The sequence below is a fragment of the Crocodylus siamensis genome, chromosome 8 (genome assembly GCF_052110815.1).
Source record: "Crocodylus siamensis isolate JL-2025a chromosome 8, ASM5211081v1, whole genome shotgun sequence".
NCBI lineage: Eukaryota > Metazoa > Chordata > Crocodylia > Crocodylidae > Crocodylus > Crocodylus siamensis.
The window spans coordinates 53,255,269-53,279,851 of record NC_143402.1 but is presented as its reverse complement, the minus strand read 5'-3'; the positions used below and the strand labels follow the sequence as shown (position 1 = coordinate 53,279,851).

The 24,583-nt window shown below is 55.6% G+C and overlaps 2 protein-coding genes across 5 annotated transcripts; both read right to left on the bottom strand.

Moving 5' to 3' along the window:
• Positions 1-345: 345 nt before the first annotated feature.
• CXXC1 (CXXC finger protein 1) lies at positions 346-13,238 on the bottom strand. 4 transcript variants are annotated; one of them, XM_090058991.1, is made up of 16 exons: positions 13,065-13,238; positions 12,695-12,813; positions 12,119-12,219; positions 11,546-11,688; positions 9,726-9,884; positions 6,938-6,964; positions 6,551-6,700; positions 5,718-5,825; positions 4,893-5,077; positions 4,396-4,603; positions 4,081-4,191; positions 3,300-3,349; positions 2,898-2,994; positions 2,281-2,433; positions 1,474-1,622; positions 346-548 (listed from the first exon to the last, which is right to left on the bottom strand). In XM_090058991.1, the coding sequence occupies exons 1-15, from the start codon at positions 13,065-13,067 to the stop codon at positions 1,476-1,478; spliced, it is 1,761 nt and encodes a 586-aa protein (XP_089915117.1). In that variant the 5' UTR covers positions 13,068-13,238; the 3' UTR covers positions 346-548; positions 1,474-1,475. The 4 variants fall into 4 exon arrangements, with proteins under 4 accessions (XP_089915117.1, XP_089915116.1, XP_089915118.1 ...); XM_090058990.1 differs by having other exon boundaries at positions 9,726-9,887; positions 13,065-13,237; XM_090058992.1 differs by having other exon boundaries at positions 6,551-6,661; positions 9,726-9,887; positions 13,065-13,235.
• A 936-nt stretch (positions 13,239-14,174) lies between these two features.
• Positions 14,175-24,498, bottom strand: LOC149858569 (synaptonemal complex central element protein 1-like). Its single transcript, XM_090058968.1, has 13 exons — positions 22,369-24,498; positions 20,565-20,624; positions 19,761-19,835; positions 19,479-19,526; positions 18,784-18,838; positions 18,473-18,535; positions 17,950-18,039; positions 16,834-16,897; positions 16,492-16,558; positions 16,184-16,304; positions 15,511-15,600; positions 14,993-15,041; positions 14,175-14,299 (listed from the first exon to the last, which is right to left on the bottom strand). The coding sequence occupies exons 1-12, from the start codon at positions 22,427-22,429 to the stop codon at positions 15,011-15,013; spliced, it is 825 nt and encodes a 274-aa protein (XP_089915094.1). The 5' UTR covers positions 22,430-24,498; the 3' UTR covers positions 14,175-14,299; positions 14,993-15,010.
• Positions 24,499-24,583: the final 85 nt, after the last annotated feature.

Sequence of the window (24,583 nt, the reverse complement as noted above, 5' to 3'; positions counted from 1 at the left end):
CCAGTGCTCCCCTACACACATCCCTCTCCCCTAGGGGGTCACTATCCCCAGGCCCCAACACACAAACCCAAGGCAGCTCATTAACTGGCCAACTTTATTAACTGGGATCACACCCTGCCTCTCCTCCCCCTCCCTCCCTCCCTTCCCCCCAGTGCCAGGAGGGGGATAGGAGGGCACTTGGAAACAGTATGAATGCAAAGATCCACTCCCCCCAGAGTGCAGGTGATGGGGGCATATACCTGCCCCTCCATCCCGTGGGCTGTGAATCTGTCCCCACATAACAGGGAAGAGCAGGATCCTGGCTCAGGCTCTTCCTATGGCTGAGACAAGGATAGGGCAACAGTAGTCATTCATGCCTCTCCCCAGTTAAGCCTGGGGTAGGGATAAGGGAAGGCCTTGCTTCCCCCTCAGACTCCACCACCACTTCTTTTTTTTATTATTCAAATTTTGTAAGAAAGGAAGAGAACAAAAAAGTATAAAGAAAAACTGAGTTAAAAAAAATAAAGGACCAGAGCTGTTCGAGCACCCGGCATCACCTCGCAGGGACCCTGAGGGGAGAAAGAAAGAAGGGTGTCAGAGGGTCTTGGGACTGGAATACGGCCAGCTCTGGGGTGGAAGAGCTAGGAATTAGCTGAGTATAATACTGAATGGGGAGAACCAAGATGCAGGCAGCTCTGGAGTGCAGCAGATGGGAATGGATGGGTTTAATACCCCAGATGGAGGGCTGAGAACCACTGGCTCTGGGGTGAAACAGCTGGGGACTGGCAGAGCATAACACTGCATGGAGATGGACAGGATGCAGTGAAGCTCTAGGGTGCAGCATCTGAGGAATGCCTAGACATAATGCTGCATAGCAAGGCCCTAGACCCAGCTAGCCCCAGGGTGCAGCAGTTTGGGAATGGCTGAGTACAATACTACATAGCAAGAACTGAGATGCAGCTAGCTTTGGGGTGGAGCAGCTTGGGAACAGTAGAGTATAACACTGTATAGCAAAGCTTGAGACATGGCTGACTGGGGTTAAGCAGCCAAGTGTAACAACATATGTGAGAAGGAAAAATGCAGCCAGCTCTGGGGTAGGACAGCTGAGCATAACACCAAAAGGGAAAGCTAAGATGCAGCTGGCTCTGGGGTAAAACAGCCAAGAGTGGTCAGGTAGAATGCTGCATAACAAGGGCCAAAATGTAGCCAAGCTCTGGGGAGAAACTGCTGGGAAACAGCTGAACATAATACTGCAAAGCAAGGGCCGAGATGCAGCCAGATCTGGGGTGGAATGGCTAACTATAACACTGCATAGAGAGGCCCCAGATCTGAGTGGGCAGTGGTGCATGGGGGGAAGGGCAGGGGCCTGTGGGGAGTTGGCAGAGGCTTATTGGTGGAGGGTGGGAGTGGGCAGCCCTGGATAGCTATGAGGGGAAGAGAAGGCAGATGTTTTTGGTGCCCCCTCCCCGTGCCCAACCCCCACCCCGAGCTCACAGTCAGCGGCGGGCAGCGCTGCGCAGGTCAGTGGTGAGCGGGTCATGCTGGATGGTTTGGTGCAGCATGAGTGCCAGCAGCCCCGCCCGGTTCGTCATGGCCGCCCGCACATTGCGCTCCTGCTCAAACAGCTCATCCAGTTTGTACCACTGTGAAGGGAGGAGGGAGGGTGAATGCCCAGGATCCTGCTCTCCTGCCCCGTGGGCTGTATCAAGTGTGTATGCTCTAGCCCCTACTATGGGATGTACCACATAGCTGCCATCCAGGCCTCACCCCCCTAGGCAAGACAAAATGGCTACACCAGACCCAACCGTTGGCCCCTGTGGGCTGTACCACTTGTATGCCCCATATGGGCCATACCAAGCGACCATAATCTGGGTCCCACCCTCTGTTAGGCCCATAAACCAAGGCCCTATACCCCCAGGCAGACTGTACCCTAAGCACCCCTACCATGAGCAGTACCACATGACCATCCTCAGCCCCTGCCCCTACATGTGAACTGTACCCCAAAATTGTGCCCTTGGCCCCACCCTTCATCTGGGCCATACCATATAGATATCCCCCCCACCAGCCCTGCTAACCCTGTGGGCTGCACCACAAAGCCATACCCCAGGCCTACCCCCAACATGGACTGTATCACCAAACTATCCCCAGACCTCCCCCCACCCCATGTGGGCTCTACCAAGTGGCCAATCCCAGGCCCCATTTGGGCTATACCACCTGACTCTCAGGCCAGGCCCCTCAAGTGGTCCATACCACACAGTCACTCCCAAAGCCCTGCCCCTCTCCCACCCCAGTTGGCCATACCACACGGACACGCTCCAGGTCAACTTCTGCACGCCGCAGCTTCTCCCAGCAGTAGTGCCGGTTGCACTTGCGCTTGGGCACACGGCAGAAGTCGCCTGTCAGCTCAAAGACGTCCCGCACCAGTGGGCACCCACAAACCTCATCCGCGGGCACCTGGGGGGAGCAGGAAGGGGGACAAGGGAGAGGTTCAGTGAACTGCTGGCCCACCTACCACCTCCAGGCCCTACCAATGATCCCCCTCCCTCCCTCCCTCACCCTCCCTTATAGCCCACCCCAGGCCCTGCCTACAGGTTTGCAACAGCCACACTCCCCCCTCCTCTACACCAAATCTATTAAGCCCCACCCACACCCCACTTGGCCCCACCCACAACCCCCAGTGTCACCCCACCTCCCCCACAACCACAACCTCTGCTGCTCACCTTTCAACCAGTGCTGCACCCCACACAGGCCTCTGCTGCCCCCAGCCCCATGGTGGCCTCCTCACTCCTGACCCCCCACCAAGGCTCTGCAGTGGCCCTCACTACCAACCCACAGCACCCTCCGCGCACATGCATACACACACCCACCCACCCCCTATGGTGCCCTTCACTTTCAACCTTCAGCTCCCCATCCTGTACCTTGGGGTCACGGGAGTGCTCAGGACACAACACCTGCAGCCGCTTGCAGTACGTCTTGCTTTGGGGGTTGTAGACATCACAGAACAGGCGGGTGGCCCTAGGGACATGGAGAGAGGGGACAGATGGATGAGGGGTTCCATGGGATCAGCAAGGGAACCCAGGCATTCAGGCTCCCAGCTCCCCTTGGTCATACCTCCCAGCTCCTGTTTCCCTCCCAGAGAACCCCCAGGCATCTGAAAGGAAGAAGTGAGAAGCAGTAGAGAGGGGAACACTGTAGTGTAGGTAGGAACCAAAAGTATGGGCTTGGTGGGACAGGAGCAGCTGGGGAGGACAGACAACTGGAATCCACATAGCCCTTGGGAAAAAAAATATGCTGGACACAGCCTAAGGGTCCCCACTTACCCCTCAATGCGAGTGGGGTACATGGATCCAAAGGACGTCTGGCTCTCATACTGCAGAGGAGAGGGAGCAAAAAGTGGGGGTTACAGTGGAAGTGACACCTTACAGGGGCTTTGCCAAGTGCCAAGATGCAACCAGCTCTGGGGTGTAGGACAGCTAGGAAACAGCTGAGCATAATACCATGTAGGGAGGGCTAAGATGCAACTGGCTCTGGGTGGAATGGCTGAGGACAGGCCAAATGCAGCACTACCACAGAGATGGCTAACATTTGCCCATCTCTGGGATTGGATGGCTGGGGAATAGCTGAATATAACAATGCACTGGGAAGGCAAAGAAGTGCCCAGCTCTGGGCTGGAACACCTGCGTATAACATTGCATGGGGAAGGCTGAGATGTGCCCAGCTCTGGGGTGGGATGACTAGGGAACAGCAGAGTTTAATGCTGAACTGGCAAGGCTGAGATGCAGCCAGCTCTGGGATGGAACACCCAGAGAACAGCTAAGAATAATAATACTGTATACAGAGGGCTGAGATGCAGCCAACTCTGAGGTGTGACAACTTGGAAACAACAGGAGTATAACACTGTATAGAAAAGGCTGAAAATATGGCCAGCTGTGGGGTGGAACTGCTGAGAACACTGCATGGGGATCACTGAGATGCTCCCAGGTCTGGGCTGGAATGGCTGGGGAATGGCCAGGTACAACGCTGCACAGGGAGGGCTGAGATGCGGCCAGCTCTGGGGTGCAGCAGCTGGACCAGCCAAGTATAATGCAGAAGGCAGAGTACCTTAGCATAGCAGCGCTCCATGTGGCGCAGAGCCACCTTAGGGTTGATGGGGTGCCCACAGGAGACGCAAAAAATCTGCAGGTCCGTGTCCTCACTGTCCCCCTCGTTGCTCTGGCGGAGGTGGGGAGGGACGGAAAAATGGAAGGTGAACCCAAGCATCTGAGATCAGCCCCACCTGATCAAAGCCCCCAGCTCCTCCTCCCTTCCCAGAGAACCCTTGTGTTTGGGCTCCCAGGACCCCCTGCTCTCACCCTACAGCCTTCACCCCCCCACATATCCTGGGCAAGGGACCCTGGTGTCCAGGCACACACCTACCTCCTCATCCTCCTTGATAGCTTGCTGCTTAGCCCGGGCAATGACGGCCTCCAGCTCATGGAAGCGGCGCTCCATATCCTGCAACCGTAGCCGGGCGCCCTGCTGCTCCCGCCGGATGCGCTCCAGCAGCTTCTTGCCATGCTCCTCAGCCACACATGGGCTCTGCTGCCACTGCTGGATGCGCTGCGGCAAGATCTCATAGATTCGGCTGGGGGAGAAGGGGCAGGGGGAAACATCAGGAGCTGGACATTGGGCTAGCTAATGGAGGGGGATCCAAGGGATCCTCAAAGCCAGGTGGAGTGCCCACCCCCACAGCTCCCCCTACAGAAGGAAGGAACAAGAGATAGATGTAAAAAGGGGAACGAAGGAGTGTGGGGACTTCTCTAAGGGGGGGGATGGGGGGGGGGCTTTCCTAGAGGGGGAGGGACCTCCCATGTCAGGGGGGCAGGGCTCCCCAGAGAGGGTAGGGCCTCCAGAACTGGGGGGGCAGGGCTTACTTGGCAGCTAGCTTCATGCCACACTGGTCAGAGCAGTACTTGGAGGCAGGCCGGGCAGGCTGGACACAGCCAGGCCCCAAACACTGAGCAAGGGCAGCTGGGTCTTTGGTGTCTGGACGTTCCAGGTGCCGTGCCCGGTCCCGGTGCTTTTGCTTCTGCTTGTGCCGCTTGTACTTCTCCTCCTTCTGTGGTGGGGACAGAGTCAGTATGAAGCCCCTCCCTCTGGCCTCCCCCTCTCCCCCCCACCACAGCCTCTGCCAAGACACTAAGGAACCTGGCATCCAGACTTCCCCCACAGCCCCAAACCCAGACCAATGATCCTACAGCATATCCCAGAAGCAGGGAATCCAGGCACCTGGGTCCTTCCCATGCTCCAGCCCACTCCCAGAGCCTCTTGTCCCTCCCAGAGTCGAGATAGAACCCAGGTGTCTGGGCTCCCCCAACTTCTCCTCCCACTTCAATTCACCAGCTCCTACTCCCCTCCCAAAGGTAGGAAAGAACCCATGAATCTGGACTTCCTCCCTCCTCTAACCCCTGAGTCTCCACTCCCCTCTCCCAGAGCAGGGAAAGAACCCAGGTGTCCAGCCTCCCAACCCCTCCCTACTCTAACCACTGTCCCCCTCACTTTCCTACAGCTGAGATGAGACACAGTGTCTGGGCTCCCAGCCCCACCCTTGCTGTCCTAACTCTCCAGACTCTCTCCCACACGATTCCCCTCTCAGAGCTGGGAAAGAACGCAGGCTTCCAGTCCCCCTACTCTAACTACCCCCACAACCTCCATTCCCTCCCAGATAAGGGATGGGACCCAGGCATCCAGGTTCCAACCTTTTTCTCCGACTTCTTCTCCCGCCGCTTGACGTGCTTGACCTTGACTGCTCGTTTGCGCAGGACAGGGTCTAAGAATGGGGCATCCTCAGGGTCGCTCAGCCATGGCTGGGTGGGGGGGGCAGACAAAAGCAGGAATTCAGGCCTCCCAGCAGCCTAGAGAAGCCAACGGAGACTCTGGGAGGCAGCAGTGGGGGGGGGGTTACAATAGAGGTAACTTCCAGCTGCCTAGAGAGGCCCATGGAGCCCTCAACAGGAAGCAGTACTAGCCCAACCATAGCACTGACTGTTCCCAGGGGCCTAGAAAAGCCCTTGTACCACAGAGGTGCTTGGGGAACAACCACAGAGTTACTAACCACCCCCCACCCCTGCCAACAGCAGCCTAGAGGCCCACAGAGCTCCTGGCAGGCAGGAATAGGGGTCCAACCAGGTCAAGATTCAGCAGCTCCGGGGTGGAACAGCTGAGAAACAGCCATATATAACACCACCCAGCATGAAATGCAACCAGCTCTCTGGTAGAATACCTGAAAGACACCCACATATGCCACTGCCCCAGCCAGTGGCACCTGCATTGCTGCAAGATTGGCCGTGGGGGGACTCCCCCTGGTAGCTGACATGTGCCCCCCCCCCCTTCCAAACTAAGGCAGCACCACTCACCCACAGCCCCAGTCAAGATGCAGCCAGCTCTGGGGTGGAATGATACAGAAACAGCCATCACCTTGGCTCAAATGCAACCAGCTCTGGGGTAGAATGACTGAGAGCCAGCTGCATATACCACCACTCCAGGTGAAAGCAACCAGCTTTGGAGTGGAACAGGGCAAAAGAGGACTCACCAGACCATGGTCATCAAAGGCACCGGCACACAGCTCCTGGTAGAGATCAGGGTCAATGGGCAGCTCCTCGTCTGACAGTGGCTCAGGGGTGGTGGCCGCCTCCAGCTGCTCCTTCAGCAGGTGCAGGTTGTCATCCCGGCCCCGCAGTAGCTGCCGGCCCCGCACGCGGGGAGAGCCAGGGAGCAGGCCACAGTCAGGGGCAGGACCCAGGCATCTGAGCTCCCAGGCCTTTTCATTCCAAGCTCCCAGCTCCCACTCCCCTCTCAGAGAAGAGCCCAGACATCCAGGCTCCCAGCCCCACCTGCTCTCACACCTCTACAGCCTCCACTCCCCTGGCAGAGAACCCAGGTATCTGGGCCCCTCTCAAGAGTGGCGGGACAAACTTACCGATGCTGGAAAGTACTTGTAAGATTCCTGCGAAGAGAGAGAAAGGCCTGGATGAGAGATGCTACTGCTGGGATATGGCCAGCTCTGGGCAACGCTCTGAGGAAAGGCTACATATAACACCCACAGCCAAAACAGAGTCACGTCTGGGGTGGAACAGCTGCATATAATACCCGGATACAGCCAGATCTTGGCCAGAACCCTGATGAATGCATGCGTATAACACCTACGCCCAAGATGCAGCCAAGTCGGGGACAGGGGAATGACTAACTATAATACCCCATTGCAGCTAGCTCTGGAACAAAGCCCTAAGAAATGGCCATATATAATGCTTGAGGCAGAGATGCAGCCAGCTTTGGGGCAGAGCCCTAAAAATGGCTGCATGTAACTCCCAGGGCCAAACTTAACAGGGAGCCAGAAGGCTCCTCTTACTTTAAGAGAAAACCGTAGCAGACTGAGCTGGATGAAAGAGGACTAGCAACTAGGAAGCGAGGTAGCTGCTAATGAGCTGGCTGCCAGAGGGAGGTCAACTCACCCAGGGAGTGAAGACAGAACAGCAAACTGTGCCAAGGTAGACAGGGAGACAGCTCCTGAGTAAAGGGCTGCAGGCAGCTGGGCTAAGCCTAACAGGGAGAGCAGGAGATTCATCGGGCACAGAAGGGGAACACCTGTGTCTGTAGATGCACATGACCAGAAGAGGCAGGGCTTAGGCAGCATATAAAAAACTCAGGGCTTGAGGCCTGGGGTCAGTTCAGTACTGCAGGCTACCAAGGAAGGAGCTCTACACTGCAGTGACTGTGGCTGAGACTGCTGGGGACCCCACTACCAAGCAGACCATGAATAAAGAATTAAGAGCTTGTAAAAAGCCGAACTTTGTTATGCAGCCAGGATGTTTCTAGTTTGTTTTAGCCTGAGGGCTTACCTTTTTCATTACAGTTTACACCAGTGGCTTAACTTGGGCCTATCGAGGGAGACTGGAGGTCCCAGTTATGCCTGAGGGGCATGGGGTTGTGGTTGAGCCCCTGCCAGGGGCCAGGCTCAAACTGCAGGTAAACAGCAGCCAAGAGGGCCAAAGCTGAGTGCTGGTAATGGCCTGAAGCCAAGGGAGCTCATTCCCAGTGCCTGAGCAGGCTGGAGTAAGGGCAAGAGGACTCAATGCCCAAGCAGGGTGGAGACATAGGCAGAGAAACCCATGCCTGAATAGGGTAAAGACTAGAGCCTAGGACCCACAACCCTTGAGAGGCAGAACTGGAGCCAGGGGCCCACAGCCTCAAGGGGTGGAATCAGCACCCAAGAGCGGTGAAACCAGAGCCGGAGCCCAAGGTCATGAAGGACAACACAAGGGCTGGAGCCTAGAAAATAGATCCAGCATGGCAGGCCCAAGCTAGAAGACCCAGTAAGAACAAAAGGGGTAAGAGCCAGACAGGCCGAGGCCCTAGAAAAGGAGAGTGACTAAGCTATAACACCTGCAAGGTATGGGTATGGCTGTAGGAAAGGTTGGGGACCATAAAATGAGCTCTTAAGGCAATTACTACACTAGTGCATAGACTGATAGCAAGTAAGAGCCCATTCTAGAGCCTGGAGGCAGCTTCTTTTTCCCTGTTTAACTAATTACGTCAAGGTATGGCAGGAGAGAGGTAAAGGGAGACCCAGAGAGTCAGAGCAAAGCAGGAGCTGCACTGCCACCAGGGGCATCACAGCTACTCCCAGGGCCCAGACCTGCTATGCTGAGATACAGCCAGCTCTGGGATGGAGCCCTAAATAAGTCACATATGACACACAAATTAAGTCAGCTCTGGGGCAGAGTCCTTAAAAATGGCCAAATATAACACTTGGGGTTGAGATGCAGTCAGCTCTGATGCACAGCTGTCACACATGGCAACCAGATGCAGCCAGCTCTGGGGTGAAACAGCTGCATGTAAAACCTAGATGCAGCCAGCTCTGGGGAAAACCCCCGAGCAACAGCTGCATATAATACCCAGATGCAGCCAGCTGTGGAGAAAAGCCTTAAGAAAAAGCTGCACAACACCCACAGCCAAGATGCAGCCAGCTCTGGGATGGAACAGCCACATATAACCCTTAGATGCAGCCAGCTCTAGAAAGAAGCCCTGAGCATCAGTCACACACAGCCCCCAGATACAGCCAGCTCTGGGGAGGAGGCCCGAGAAACAGTGGCCTTAACACGCAGCTAGAGTACTGCGTCCAGTTCTGGGCACTGCACTTCAAGAGGGATGTGGACAACATGGAGAGGGTCCAGTGGAGGGCCACTCGCATGATCAGGGGGCAGCAAGGCAGGCCCTACAAGGAGAGGCTAAGGGACCTGAACCTGTTCAGCCTCCACAAGAGAAGGCTGAGGGAGGATCTAGTGGCTGTTTACAAACTAGTCAGGGGGGACCAGTATGCATTGGGGGAGTCCCTGTTCCCCCCAGCACTACCAGGAGTGACTAGAAATAACAGTCACAAGCTGGCAGAGGGTAAATTCAGATTAGACATCAGGAGGCGCTACTTCATTGTCAGGGCGGCTAGGATCTGGAACCAACTTCCAAGCAAAGTGGTGCTGGCTTCTACCCTGGGGGTCTTTAAGAGGAGGCTAGACAAACACTTTGCCGGGGTCATTTGACCCCAGTACTCTTTCCTGCCATGGCAGGGGGTTGGACTTGATGATCTGCTCAGGTCCCTTCCGATACTACCAACTATGAAACACCTGGGGCCAACACGCAGCCAGCTCTGAGGTGGAATGGCCACACAATCCCCAGAATGCACCCCCCCCCCCCCCCACAATGATGCTCACCCGGGCACGCAGCTGGCACTGGCGCAGTCGGCACTTTTGGCGGATCTTGTTGGGGCCCCCAAACTTCTTCATGTCACGGCAGAAGTCACAGTGACCACAATCTTCGGGGCGCCGGCAGGCCTCGCATTCCCCGCACATGCGGGCTGACCGCTTGATCTGCTGCTGAAGGGCAGGGGAAGGAGAGGAGTCATATGTGGGAACCAAAGGCATCCCCCAACCACACCCCCTTCCCCCATCAACTTGCAGGGGAGCTGGGATGGGGATCTGACATAACCCCAGGGCTTAGTCTTAACTCTGCCTACCAAATCAGGTGTGAAATGATGGGCCAATCAGAAAGGCTGGCCAGGGTTTGCCCTTAAATCCACCCACCAACTGGATGAGAGATAAGGGACCCGATCTGAAGAGCTGGCCCAAGATTTATCCTTAACACTGCCCAATTTGATGCAAAATAAGGGAGCATGCAGAGACCCGACCCTAGGATTTACTCTTAACTCTGTCCACCAATCAAGTAAGAGAGAAGGGAGCCAATCAGAGATGCTGACCAAGGTTTGCCCTTAACGCTGCCTTCCAATTAGAGATGACATAAGCGAGCCAGAGAAGCTGGCCAGGATTTGCCCTCAACACTGCCTGATGTTCAGATGTGAGATAAGGTACCAGAGACTGAAACCCCACAGCTTACCTTTAACTGTGCTGACCAATTACATGAGGAATAATGGGCCAGAGACATTGGCCAGGGCTTACCCTTAACTCCACCAATGGAGTGACACATAAGGGACCATTCAAAGAGGCTGGCCAAGGCTTGCCTTTACCTTTGGCTTGTTATCTCACATCCGACTGATAAAAGGTAAACCCCAGGGTTGGCTGACTGGTCCCTTATCTCGCCTCTGATTGGGCTAAATTAAGCATAAGCCCTGGACAATGTTGTTGATTCCTTTATCTCATATCTGATTGGTGGCAGAGTTAAGGGAAAACCATAGGGGTGGCTCTCTGACTGTCCACCAACTGAATGAGATAATGAAACCAATCAAATCAATCAGAGAGGCCAGCCAAGGCTTACCCTTAACCCTACCCAGCAATCAGACATGAAATAAGGAAATTAGAGTCACTAGCCAGGGATTACCCATAACTCTGTCCAACCAATAGAAAAATAAGGGCCAGGACAGCCATCCCCAGGGCTTACTCTTAACTCTGCCCACCAATATGATGCCAGACAAGGGGACCAATCACAGACCCAAGACCAAGATTTACCCTTAACTCTGGCCAATTATCTCATATCCACTTAAAAAGGCTGGCCAGAGCTTCCCCTTGACTCTGCCCACGACTTAGATGTATGATAAGGGACCAGAGACCCAAGCCCAGGGTATACCCTTAAATCCACTCAATCACATGACAGCTAAAGGAACCAATCGGAGACTGACCAGTGCTCACCCTACCTCTGCCCACTAACCAGATGCCAGATAAGGCAGCCAATCAAGGACACAACCACAGTTTCCCCTTAACACTGCCCACCAGTCTAATGCCAGATAAGGCAATGAATCAAAGAGTCAATACCAGGGCTTACCCTTAACTTCTCGCTCCTCAATTGCATGAAAGCTAAGGGGGCTAATCAGAGGCTGGCCAGGGATTACCCCCTTAATTCCACCCACCAACCAGGGCCTGGATGGCAGTTGGAGCTAGTCATTGAATCCTGTCCAGGTATGGAACCGGGGGGGGGGGCGGCGCAGAAAGTTCCATGGCAAGCACCTAGAAGATGCTGGGAGGTCATTCTGTGCCAGGCTGCACCTCCACAGGCCAGGCTGCACCTCTAGCCCTGCCCCCACCTTGGATCCACGGGCCTGGTCCATGCCCAGCTCCTGGGCCTTCTTACGCAGATCATCCTTATCAGGTCGGTCCCGCTCATGGTCCCGCTCCTTCTCCTTTGACTTCTTGTGACGGTACCGGATCTCCAGTGATGAATCCTTCTCTGGGGGAGAAAACGAGACCTAGGAGTCTGGGTCAGCCCTTGCTGCTCTGATCCAACCTAACCAGCTTCCCCCAGAAAAAACCCAGGCATCCAAGTTCCTAGCACCCCTTGTCTCTAACACTCCCAGCTCTCATTCTCCTCTCAGAGAACAAAAAAACACCTGGGCTTCCAGCAGCCAATATTCTCAACTGCCAGACCCAACTCTCCTCCTCCACCTGGGGGCGAACCCTGGCCTCTGGCTTTCAGCCCCACTTGCTCTCACCCTCCAATTCCCAGTCACCTCCTAGAGAATCCAGGTATCCAGGCGCCAAGGCCTCCTTGCCCCCCCTACTCTCACTCCCCCCACAAAAGAATCCAGGCATCCCAGTTCCCAACTCTTCTGCTCTAACCCACAAGCCCCCACTGCCCTCCCAAAGAACCAGCCCCTCACCGCGGCACTGTAGGCAGTACCACTCCCGAATGGCCTTGGCCATCTTCTCCGTGATATTGATGCAGTCACCATGGAACCACTCATTGCAGTTGTCACACCCACTATGGGGGGCAGGGAAATAGAGGAGCAGGAGGTGAGACCCTGCCGGGGTCATGCCCCCCACCCAGCCCACTGCCCCACACCCCAAGTCCCTGATCCCATCCTAATCCTTGGTTTACACCCACCCCCCAACCCCACAGTCCTTCCTGCAATGGCACAGGCCCCGCCCCCAACCCCACAACCTATCCCCATGGAACAGGCTGCACCCCACTCATTTCCAACATCTCTGGCCCAACCCTATGGCTCCAGCCCCGCCCCCACCCCCACAGCCAAGGGCACAAGCCCCACCTCCATGGCAGGGCCTGCCCCCAAACAGGCTCCCCTCAAGGCAGACATTGCCCCCAATCCTCATGCCCGCACCAGGCTCAGACCCCGTCTCCACCCTCACAACCCTTCCTCCTTTCGCTCAGTCCCCGTCCCCAGGCTCAAGGTCCGCTCCCTACTGCCCCACGTGGCTCAGGCCCCGCCCCCGCGCACATCATGAAGCAGTTGATGTCGGGCTTGCGGCAGATGCAGTAAACCGGCGCGTTCTCCCCGTTCTCTGAGCGCGTCTCCTCGCTCGCCCCAGCCGGCTCCGCGTCCGAGAACTCGCTGTCCTGGGGGCGGGGCAGGGTCAGGGAACCCCGGTGTCCGAGATTCCCCTGCTCCGACCCCCCACCTGAGAACCCAGGTGTCCGACACACACCTCCCCTCAAGAACCCAGGCAAACGGGCTCCAAGCGCCCCACTTCACAGGAATCCAGGTGTCTGAGATCCCCCCCACCCAGAAAACCCAGGCGTCCGAGCCCCCAGCCCTTCTCCGCACCTTCTCCGCACCCACACAATACAGGTGTCCGGGACCCACTCACCATAGCTGGCCGCTGAGGTTCCCTTGTTTTGCGAGGCACCAACAAAACAAGGGGTCACGGAGGAAGCGCTGACTTCCGCACTACTTCCGCTTCCGGGTCATCGTGCCTGCCTCGAACCGCTCTACTGATCATCACCCAGCGCCTGGTCGCTCATCTGCCCTCTTCAAACATGGCCGAGGTCTAAGGGCGGCTAAGGGACCAGGTTCAGGGTGGCCGCCCCCAGAGGGTGCCCGCCTCCAAAATGGCCGCTCCTCCCAGCAGAAGCGCTCCGCTTCTCAGTGTGGCGGCCATCTTTGATTATGTCAAGTGACAGGCACGTTGAATCGACCGCTACCCAACGGATTGGATGGATTGAGTCAGAGAAATAAATGGGTTGAGGGCAGGGATGGATTCAGGGGTGTCTGCAGGGAAGGATGGATGGGTAAATAGAGGGAGGGATAGAGTGGGTGTGGCGACAGAGAGATGGATTGGGGTTGTATATGGGAATAGATGGATGGATGAAGGGATGGATACAGAGGAGTGTGGGGAAAGGAGGGATTGATGGATGGAGACATGGGGTGTATATGGGGAAGGACGTATGGCTAGAGATGCAAATGTATGTGGGGAGGGGCATGTTTAGGGATGGATGAAGAGATGGTTCCTGGCATGGCTGTCCTTAGGCATGGGGAAAATTGGGGCAACCACCCTGGGCCCAGCACTTTGGGGTGCCCCTGCAGAACTGGGCAGAGCAGTCGCAGCAACTAAGTGCTGCTGCTGCTGGCTTCACATCCGGCTGTTCGGAAACCCCCAACCCCCAAAATCCACTGCCAGCTTCTTTGCGTCTGGGTGTGCAGGGGCAGGGCCCCCGCACAGGCTGCACCCTGCTTGGGTCATCTCTGGTTCCAAGGGTATGATATAGATGAAGGGGGGGATGGATATGGATCCAGAGGAGTATATGGGGATAGATGCTCAACCCCCACTCCCCTCCCCAAAAACCCAGGTGTCTAGGCTCCCAGCCCTGCCAGCTCTCCCTCCCCAATGCCCCACTCCCTTCCCAGAGCAGAAGGAGAACCCAGGTGTCGGGGCTCTCCACCCTTCCCATTCCTGCCCAGATCATGAATGAGAAGATGATGGGTGGGTGATGGCTTTATTGGTACCAGGCTGGAGGAAGGACAAATGCCCAGACATGGGGGTTCACTCCAACGTAGGGTGCCATCCTGGTGTCACGCAGCCACCTTCTTGTCCCTGGGTGCCAGCTGTGGGCAGATGTGAGGGAGTCAGCAGGGAACAGGCACCCAGCTCACGGGGCCCAGCACTGGGCTTGCCCTCCTTGGTGGCCTGTGACAGAGGAGGTCCTGCCCACCACAGCTCCATCCACCTGCACCCTCATCCATCCATCCGTCCCTCTATCCCCATGCACACCCGTGTCCAGGCATCCCCCCATCCCCATACATACTCCTGTATCCATCCCTCCCTGTCCATCCCCCCCATCCCTATACATACTCTTGTGTACGCATCCATCCATCCCACTCTTCCTCCCTCCCTCCCTCCCATCCTCCACTCATCCATACCTTTCAAACACCCGCCACATCCATCCCTCCACACCCCATCCATCCCCATACACACCCTGTATCCATCCCTCCCTCTCTATATCCATATACAACACCCCTATATCCTTCCATCCATCTCTCCATCAGTCCCCATACACACCCCTGTATTCATCCATCCGTCCTTGTTCACATACCTGTAACCATCACTCCACCTGCCCTACAAACATCATTCCTCCATCCCCCCCTCATACACACCCTTGTATCCTTCCCTCCCATCACCTCATCCACCCATCCATCCCCATACACATCCCTCCACCCTATGCCTCCATCCCTCTGACCGTCCCCATACACATCCTTGGATCTACTCTTCCATCCCCCCCTAATCCTCAGCCCACATGCCTGGCTGGTGCTGTTCCTCTACCCCTGGCCCTCCAGCTCCGCCTTCAGCCTGGAAGGGGGAGAGGGGCGAGTATTAGAGAATGCATCTACCTCTGGAGAGGAGCCAATCCCACCTCACTCCACCCTAGGTGGGATGTGGCAAGGGTAGCTGCCAGGCTTGGCCACCAGGGCTGCAGCCTGATTTTGCCAGGAGACCCTAGCTCTCACAGCTGGAAGGGAACCCAGGTGTCCAACTGTCCAGGCCCCTCTGCTCTCTGACTCCCTCCTAGAACTCAGACAGAACCCAGGTGGCATCTGGGCTCCCAGCCCCAGGTCTCCAACCCACCAAGGCCACAGTCCTTTCCTGGAGCTAGGGAGAACCCAAGTGTCCCAGCTCCAAACCCCCCTGCTCAAACCTACCAGGCCCAACTTCCCTCCCAGAGCTGAAAAGGACCCAGGTGCCTGGGCTCCCAGCCCCACCCTAACTTTCCAGGTCACACTCCCCGCCCAGAACTGGACAGAACCCAGGCATCCCTCACCGGTTGCATCGCTGCAGCCCTTGGCAGTGGTGTTGGGTGGCAACCTCCAACTGGGAATAGGCACCTTGGTTCTCCTCTTGCAACAATTCTCTGGGGAAGCGCAGGGAGTGAGCACCAGGCCCCCCGCCGCCGGGGTGCCACATCTGGCATTGTATATGGGGGGCCAGAACTGCCTTCTGGTCAAGCCACAGAGCAGAACCTAGGCATCCAGGTGTCCAGACCACCTGCTTTCACCCCCCACCCCCCAGCTCACACTCCCCTCCCAGAGAAGCCAGACGTCCTGGCTTCCAGTCCCCCTGTTCTCACCCCACAACCCCAACTCCCCTCCCAGAGAACCCAGGTATTCAGGCTTCTAGTCCCCCCTGCTCTCACCAACCCAGTGAACTCAGGCATCCAGGCTCCCATCCCCTGCCCATTCCCAGCCCCTACTTCTGCCTCCAAGATGCAGTGGCCTCAAGGAGCCCTGGCTCCTACCCTCCCAGTAAAACACAAGACTCCACACCCAGTCAAGAACAGAATCCAGGTGTCTGGGATCTAGGTTGGGGGGCAAAGTGACCCCCAATCTTCCCCACTTCTGATACCTATTGGGAGAGAACACAAGCTTCCAGGCTCCCAGACCACCTGCTCTAATCCCACCAGTCCCTCTTTCCTCCCAGGGAACCCAGGCACTCACAGGGCAGCACTGGCTTCCAGGCTCTTCAGAAACCTCCTCTCTTCACTGTTCCCAGCCCCAGCCTGGGGCAGCACATCCAGCTTTTGCTGCAACTGCATCAGCTTGGCCTGGATCAGTTCATCTGGGCCAGTGGGGGGGAGGGTGTCACAGGACATGCCAGGTGCTGTACAGGACCCCCCACACACACCCCCTCTGGCTGGTATTAGGGGTACCATGCACTGTACAGACCCCCCAGGCCAGGATCAGGAGGCATCGAGTGCTGTACAGACCCCTCAGGCCAGCATTATGCCAAGTGCCCCTTTGTTCACCTTCTCTCAGCAGCTGCTCCTGGCTGTCTGACATGTTCTGGATCTCAACAGCTAGTTTATCCATGGTCTGAGGAGAGGGGGAGTTAATTAACTCTGGGTTAATTACCCAGGGAAAACTCACCAGACTGACTCCCTGTCCTCTCAGAATGGGGAGAGAACCCAGGTGTCCAGGCTTCCAGCACCCTGTTCTAATCTACCAGACCCCACTCCATTCCCAAAGCTGTTGGAGAACCCAGATGTCCTGGCTCCCAACCAACTAACTGGGCCTCACTCCCTTCCTGGTGCTGGGAGAAAACCCAGGCATCCGGGCTCCCCATGAGGAGACCTTCCCATGTCTCTTACATGCCCTTCCTGCAGGGTCTTGTGCTTTTCCATCAGTTCATCCAGCTGCTGCTCAAACTCCAGCCTGAAAGCAGGAGAGGGGGTGGCTGTGGGGTATAGTAATGGTACCCAGCCATGGCCAGAGATGCCTTGGAGTATGTGGTATGGCAGGAAGTGAGGGGTCAGCTGGGTGGGAACACACACATACATGCACATATGCTCAGAACCTAGGTGTCTGGGTCACACATGTGCGCAGATGCACAAATAAGCCCAAGGCATCCAAGTGTCTCACATACACAAACACACACACTGACCCAGGTCTGTCACATACACACGCAGAACCCAGGCATCTGGGTCACAAATGCATACACAAATTAACCCAGGTATCCAGGTCAAACACATACACAACAGGAGTCTGTGACACAGAGAACCCAGGCATCTGGGTCACATGCACTCACACAGGACCCAGGTATCTGGGTGTCTCACACACACAAATGAACCCAGGTGTCCAGGTCTCTCTCTCTCATACACATGCACACCCACGATCCACAAGTCCAGGACACACACACACATGCACAGGACTCAGGCACCTGAGTCTCTCTCTTTCTCTCATGCACACACGCACTAGACTCAAGCACCTGCCACATGTGCGCGCGCGCTCACACACACACACACACAGATGCCCACCACTCATGCAGAAAAGACCCAGACATCTGGGTCTTTCTCTCACATGCACACACACAAATGAACCCAGTGTCCAGGTTTATCACACATACATATGTACACACAAGCCAGGCATCCAGGTCACACACACACAACCCAGGCATCTGGGACTTACCCATGTATGCACTCATGCACTAAAGTGTGTGTAGGAATGCAAGACTGACTAGAGCTGGGACAGAACCCAGGCTTCCAGCTCTAACCCACCCATCCCAAGAGCATTCCCAGAGCTGAATGGTACCCCTGTGTCCTGGCTCCCAGCCCCTCTGCTCTAACCCACCAGGCTCCAAGCCAGGAAAGAACCCAGGCATGCACGCTCCTGACCACACCCTGCACTAGCCCTCCCAGTGCTGGGGAGACAGATTTCTGCCCCTAACTTCCTTGTTAGCTAAAGACCCATCCCTCCAGGGGTGGCACCTCTGCTTCCTCTGCTTGAGGGTCTCCTCCTGGATGCCCATGGTGAGGTCCTGGATGCGCTGCTGCACCTCCTGCAAGAGGCCATGCTGGCTGCAGTGGGGGGAAGGAAGGAGGATCAGACCCCATAATGGGACCCTGCCAAGGGTCTGAGCTGGCCATGGCATGGAAAGAACCCAGGAGTCTGGGGCCCCAGTCAGCTGCTTTAATTTATCAAGCTCTGTGCCTCTCCCAGAGTGGGGCTAAAACACAGAAGTCCTGGCTTCTGCCCTCACTCCAACTATTTACACTCTGTAGAGCTGGGGAGAGAACCTAGGTGTACCAGTGCCCAGGCCCTCCCTGTACTGACCCACCAAACCCCTCCCTTCCCAGGGCAGGGAAAGAACCCAAGCTTCCAGGCAATCAGTCTCCACCCACCACTGGTAAAACACACTCCCATCTCAGAGATGAAACAGAACCCAGGAGTCCTGGAGCCTACCATCCCTGTAAACACAAGACTCCACACCAAGTCAAGGACACAACTCACATGTCCTGGCACCAAGCGTGACAGCTATGTTTGACCCTCAATCTTCCCCTCTTCCAGTCCCTACTGGAAAAGTACCCAGGTGTCTAGGCTTCCAGACCTCCCTGCTCTCGTCCCCCATCCCCAACTCCCCTCCCACAGAACCCAGGCATCGAGGCTCCCAGCACCCCCCTGCTCTAACCTCCCATCCCCCCCTTCCCAAGAATCCAGGCATCTGGGCTCTCCCTCCCCCCTGCTCAAATTCCCCATTCCCCTAAAGGTCCCTCATCTGTCTGTCCATCCATCCATTCCTCTTTCCTCCCCTGCCAACTCACCGCTGGGACTCTGACTCAGCCTCCTGGCACTGCACCTGCACCACCCTCAAGGCCTCTGGAAGACAAACCCCTGGCTGCAGCACCTCATGCACCTCCAAACCTGCTCCGAATCCCAAGCCATGTGTGGGGGGCATGTTCTAACCCATCCCTGCCACAGCTGGAGGACGGAACCCAGGTGTCCAGGTGCCCAGCCCCCCTTGCTCTAACCCCAAAACCCCACTTACTTCCCAGACCACGGGAAGAACCTAGGTGTCCGAGCTTCCAGCCCCCCTGACTTCAGTCCACCAGTTCCCATCCCTGCCAGAGCTTGGGAAGAGAACCCAGGCAGCATCAGGACTCCTAGCCTCCTGCTCCAAACCCCAGAATCCCCACCCACAGCTGGGGAAGAACCCAGGCAGGCAAGTTCTCATCCCCTTGCTCTAGCCGCAAGCACAACTTGCCCTCCCAGCACTGGGGGAGAACCCAGGTGTCTGGGCTCCCAGCTGCCCCTGCTCTAAACCATCAGCCCCCACTCCCTCCCAGGGAACCCAGGCATCTGGGCTCTCAGCCTAGCTTACTTTAACCCCCAGATCCCACTTCTCTCACAGTGCTGGGGAAAAACCCAGGCATCCTAGCTCCCAGCCCCCACTGCTGTAACTCCCCTAGGCCCATACTTCTCCCAGAGAACCCAGGCCAGGCATCTGGGCTGTTCTCACCTTCCTTCTGCCAGTGGATGTTCTCCAGGTTTGTCTGCTCCTCGGTCACTATAGGAGAGGACACAAATCTCTGTCCTGAGCCACAGGATCAGAAACTGGAGGGGCGGGGGGCACTGTGGGGGCAGGGGACAGCCCCAGGGGCATGGCTTGGGGCATTATGCAGGCAGGAGACAGCCCTGTGGCAAGGTGAAGAGCACTGTGGGGGGAGGGAGGATACCATGGGGCTACCAGGGAGCCCCAGAACAGGCCAGGGGGCACTGTGGGGGCAGGGCAGGGGCTCACACTCCTCCAGCTCCATCCACAGGTCTTCACTGTGCTCCCGGGCTTCACCCAGCTCCGTGCTCAGCACCTGCTCGGCTGGGGAAAGAGTAAAGGGTGAGGGGGAGTGAGAGAGGGATGGATGGAATGGCAGCTGTGTGTACAGGGGTGGACGGATGGGTGAATGGATGAATGCAGAGAGAATAAGACAGGTATAAGGATGGATGAATGGATGGATGCAGAGAGAATGAGATGCATGATGGATGGATGATGCGATGTGTTATGGAAGGATGGACGGAGGGATGCAGAAAGAATGAAATGTGTGAAGAATAGATGGATGGAGTAATGGATGGATAGTGATGAGGCATGTGATGGATGAAGGGATGCAGAGAGAATGAGGTATGTGTAGAGGAGGAGGGCTGGAAGGAGAAAGAGAATGAAAGGTGTGTGCCAGGAAGGAACGAAGGAAGGAAGTGCAGGGGTGGATGGATGGAGATGGAGAGATATGTGTGCAGAGCTAAATGGACAGATGCAGAGACAATGAGCTGGAGGGAAGGAAGAAGGCAAAGAGGTGTATGCATAAAGGTGGACAGATAAAGGTGAGTGCAGCGGGACAGACCATCCCAAATGGGATGGTTGAGAGGGGCTGCAGGGGGGTAGGATAGAGGGAGTGTCTGGGGATGGACAGACAGCTGGGTGTGGGGCAGGGTGTGAAGGAAGCGGCACACATACGTGCCTGGGGATGTTCGTAGGCAAAAGGAAAAGGGAGCATATAGGGATGAAGAGATGGATTGCAGGGTGGATGGACAGACAGACAGCCAAGCGCACCCTGCTGCAGTTTACTGATCCTGCTGACCAGTTCCTCGATCCTGGGCTCCAGGTCCCCTGCTGCAGAAAAAGAGGGGAGAGTCAGTACATGCCCCATGGGGCTCAAGCCGTCCATCTCCCCTGAGATCAACCATCCATCTGCCTCTCTGTCTAGGAACTCCCAGGAGGGGGGCCCACATGTCTGCCTCCATGCTACGTGCAGGAAGAAGCCACATCCCTCTTCCAGAGCTGGGGGAGAACCTAGGCATCAGGGTTCCCAGCTTCCTGCTTTGCCCCATCAGGCACTATCTCCATCCCAGAGCTAAGAACGAACCCAGATGTCCTGGCTCCCCCCCAGTTCTACCCCTACTCCTTTTCCAGAGCTGGAAGAGAACACAGGTACCTGGGCATCCAGGCCTCCCACTATAACCTCTCAGACCACAGACCCCCCCCATAACAGAGCCCAGGCATCCAGGCTCCCAGCACCCCCTGCTATAATCACTTCCATCCCAAACCTGGGAGAGAACCCAGGCACCCAGACCCCCTAGCCCCCCACCCCTTCTTGTACCTTTCTGCAGTTGCTTCACCAACAACAGCAGCTCCCCTGCCTTGGGGCCTAGGTCTTTGAGCAATGGAAAAAGAAAAAAACCCACTGGATGAGACTGGCTAGCAGCTACCCACCCTCTGGATGAGACTGGCTAGTGGATAGCCACTGGGTGAGACTGGCTAGTGGCTAGCCACCCTCTGGATGAGACTGGCTAGCAGCTAGCCACTGGATGAGACTGGCACGCCACCCACTGTGGCCTCTACCTGCTCCACAGAAAAGTGTGGGGAAGAGTGTGGGGGCGTGTAAATAGGACTTATCCACCTCCATGCATAGGAAGCAGGGCATTGTGGGGTGGTCAGGGATGTGGTTATCCTCCAGGGTGAAAGGCATTGTGGTATAGCAATTGTTTTATAAGCCTGACTGGGTAATAGGCATTATGAAGTGCCCATTGGATGCATCTGCCTCATGAGATGAAGGGCATTATGGGATTACTCTGGGAGTATCTGCCCCACAAGGTGAAAATGAGACTGTCATCTGTGTATTTGCCCCATGAGGTGAAGGGGACTATGCGATTGCCATGAGTGTATGTCCCATGAAGTGCACAGCATTCTGGGACTGTGGTGGATGTATCTGCCCCTCACCCTGCCCCTTCCCTGCCATGGCCCTGCTGCCCCCTAGGCTGCTGTAGGGGGAGTGGGCTTGAAGCTACTTCCTCCTCAGCCCCTCCCCACTCCAATGGCTTTTCCCGCCTTTTCCCAACAGCCGCTGTGGCCACACTGCACTCCGCCCCTGCCCAGCAACACTGTCACCAAACTCTGCCCCTGAGCATGTGGGGGTGGTGAATGCTTTTAAGGGGACTAGGAGCCAGTGGAAGGGGGACTTGGGCCCAGGACTCTTGGGTTCCTTCCTCAGCTCTTGGGAGTAGGGTAAGCAGCTGGGAGCCAGGAAACCTAGGTTCTGTCCCCAAGGCTGTGGGAAGAGGGGCCAGGACACCTGGGTTCCATTCTCAGGAAAGATTAGGGGATCAGGACAGACCTGTGGCAAGGGTGTTGTGGGGGAAAGGGAGTCAGGTGGGTTCATGCTGGGAGCCAAGTGGGGTCTGGTGATGCCTATTGGTTGGAGTAGGGGGCCTGGGAGGTTATGTTCTGTCCTCACTCTGGTAGTTGGGGCTAGCAGGTTATGGCAGGGGACACCGGGAGCCTAGACACCATCCCCACCTTCAGGGGCAGGTGGGGTACAGCCCTTTGCCCCTACTCAAATAAGAGCAAAGATTTGGACCTTCGCCTGGGTGTAAACAGCCCTTGAGGACTGCTATGTCTGGGCTCTGTGTTCTTCCCATGATTTCCTGGCAGGTTGATTTGTTGCTAGTAGATTTCACAGTTAGCACTCATCCCCTCAAAATGGATTCTTTGCCTCTTTTCAAGGTTTCCTGGCAGGTCAGAGTTGTTATCGGTAGGCCTCAGAGTCAACATGCATGCCCTCAAAAACAGGTTCTTTATGCCTTATCCCATAACTTCCCAACAGGTCAGATTAGTTGTCAGCAGTTTCAGAGTTAGTGTTCATCTCCTTCAAGCAGGTTCTTTATGCCTCTTCCCATGATTTCCTAGCAGGTTGGATGAGTTGTCAGTAGGTTTCAGAGTTAGCACATATCCCCCTTGAACCAGGTTCTTTGTAACTTTTTCCACAGTCTCCTGGCAGGTTGGTTTTCTCATCAGCAAGTTTCAGTGTCAACACCCACCCCCTCAAAACAGGGTTTCTTTCCATGATTTTATAGCAAGTAAAGATTTGGTGTCAGTACCATTCCCTGCCACCCTTGTCTCCTAGCCAAAAAGATGCCCTTGCCTTTAGCTAGGCCTCTCCACAGCTAGAGCAGGGACTGAGTGTGCCTGATAGGGCAGCAGTTAGTATGAGGCAAGGAGGCTGCATGGCTAATGGGTCCCCAGGCTTCTGCAAACCGAGGTGCTGCAACAAGTGGCCCCCGTAGACTAAAATAACCTGCTTCAGAGGCTAGCCAAGGCTGTCTCCATGCGTCTTACGCTTCTATTTCCAGCTCCTTGTAAGTCTGCTTGTGGCCAGCGACTTCCTTTCTTCGTTCACTCTATTACCGACAAAGAGGTGCAACCTCTGTTTTGGGAGTGCAGGCATTCAATCAGGGCCTGTAGGGCTGAGAAACCACAGCCCAAAAGGCACGACAACTGCTTGCAAAATAGCTTTTTAACCTTGCAAACAATACCCCACCTTCTCCAAGAACAGTATGGCTTATTCTTCCCTCCAGGCCAAGTGATCTAAGCCTGAGCTAATCAGGGGGGCCTGCTACACATTCCAATTAAAGCTAGATAAAAACCAGCTATAGGGTCATTACACATTTTCAAGCACTAGCTTCATAGCAGGTTGGCTGTTTTTATACCCGGGTAAATGTGGCCAGCCAAAATATATTGCATAATTAACCAGTTAAGTGTATAATGTATGTAATGTATAGCGGGAGCAGTAGAAGGGACCCTAGCAACCGCTAGGTTTATTAGTGCTGGGTTAATTTAGGATCAGCTAAGACCAGGGAATCTTGAGGACCTTTGAGATCCCAGCCAGCAGAGGGAATGTCCCCTGGTCAGATGGGGGCAAAGAGGAGGTTGACTTCCTCTGTAGCAGGGGCAAGACCACTGCCTGAAATCTCTTGAGTGTATATTAACAACCTTTTGCAGCAGCAAGACTCTGGGCTGCCATGGTCCCCCTGCTTTAACCATGTTAAGGCTGACAGTTGTTTTACAAAGAGGTTTGATGATTGATGTGTCTGGGATAGTTTGGACAAAGCTGATTCTGCCTCAGGCAGGGGGCTGGACTAAATGTGATCTCTAGAGGTGCTTTCCAGCCCCACTTCTCTTATGATGTCCATGAAGGGGTCAAGTGATACCCACTGATATTTGAACAGGAAGGGAAGTGACAGAAAAACATGCTGAAGAAGCCATTTTGGGGGCCAGATTCTCCCCAGGGAGAGGTGGCAGCAATGAGAGAGAGAGGGCAAACGTGGGATAGGAGCAAGTGTCACCCAGGCACCCACTAACTAACCCAGGAGAGAATTCAACTTCGGAGAGAATTCAAGCATGTACAGACATTCGCTCTCCCATTCTCCTGGGAGAGATTTAACCTTGGTTTTTCCTAGGTTATTTTCCTCCTGTTTTTTTACTCTGTTTTTTCCCATTTTTTTTTTCCCATTTTTTCTCTTTTTTTTTTTTTTTTCCCCATTTTTACTCTGGGAGAAAAACCCTGAACATCTGCCACACTTGGGGTTTCTCCTGGGAGAGCGACGACTTCCCCAGGAGAAACTGAACGTCTGTAATAATGCCCTGGAGATAATTAAACCTGAGCGAGAATTAAAACTGGAGACTTCAACTCCAGGACAGAATTCAAACCCAGTAGAAGTTAACATCAACCTAGATCTAAATCTGGCTTTTTACCGTACATGTCTCAAGCCATGGGTCTAGCACATGATGACTGT

What these genes read in the sequence shown, in the direction of transcription:
- LOC149858569 (XM_090058968.1), bottom strand. Translation starts at nt 22,429, where the DNA reads ATGGGAAGAACACAGAGCCCAGACATAGCAGTCCTCAAGGGCTGTTTA. An exon ending in GCTGAGTCAGAGTCCCAGCG is followed by an intron (nt 18,536 to 18,783) that starts GTGAGTTGGCAG and finishes GTACTTTTCCAG; the next exon opens with TAGGGACTGGAAGAGGGGAA. An exon ending in GGGCTGCAGCGATGCAACCG is followed by an intron (nt 15,042 to 15,510) that starts GTGAGGGATGCC and finishes TCCCCCTTCCAG; the next exon opens with GCTGAAGGCGGAGCTGGAGG.
- CXXC1 (XM_090058990.1), bottom strand. An exon ending in GGCATGAAGCTAGCTGCCAA is followed by an intron (nt 4,604 to 4,892) that starts GTAAGCCCTGCC and finishes CTTCTCCCCCAG; the next exon opens with CCGAATCTATGAGATCTTGC. An exon ending in TACCCCACTCGCATTGAGGG is followed by an intron (nt 2,995 to 3,299) that starts GTAAGTGGGGAC and finishes CCATGTCCCTAG; the next exon opens with GGCCACCCGCCTGTTCTGTG.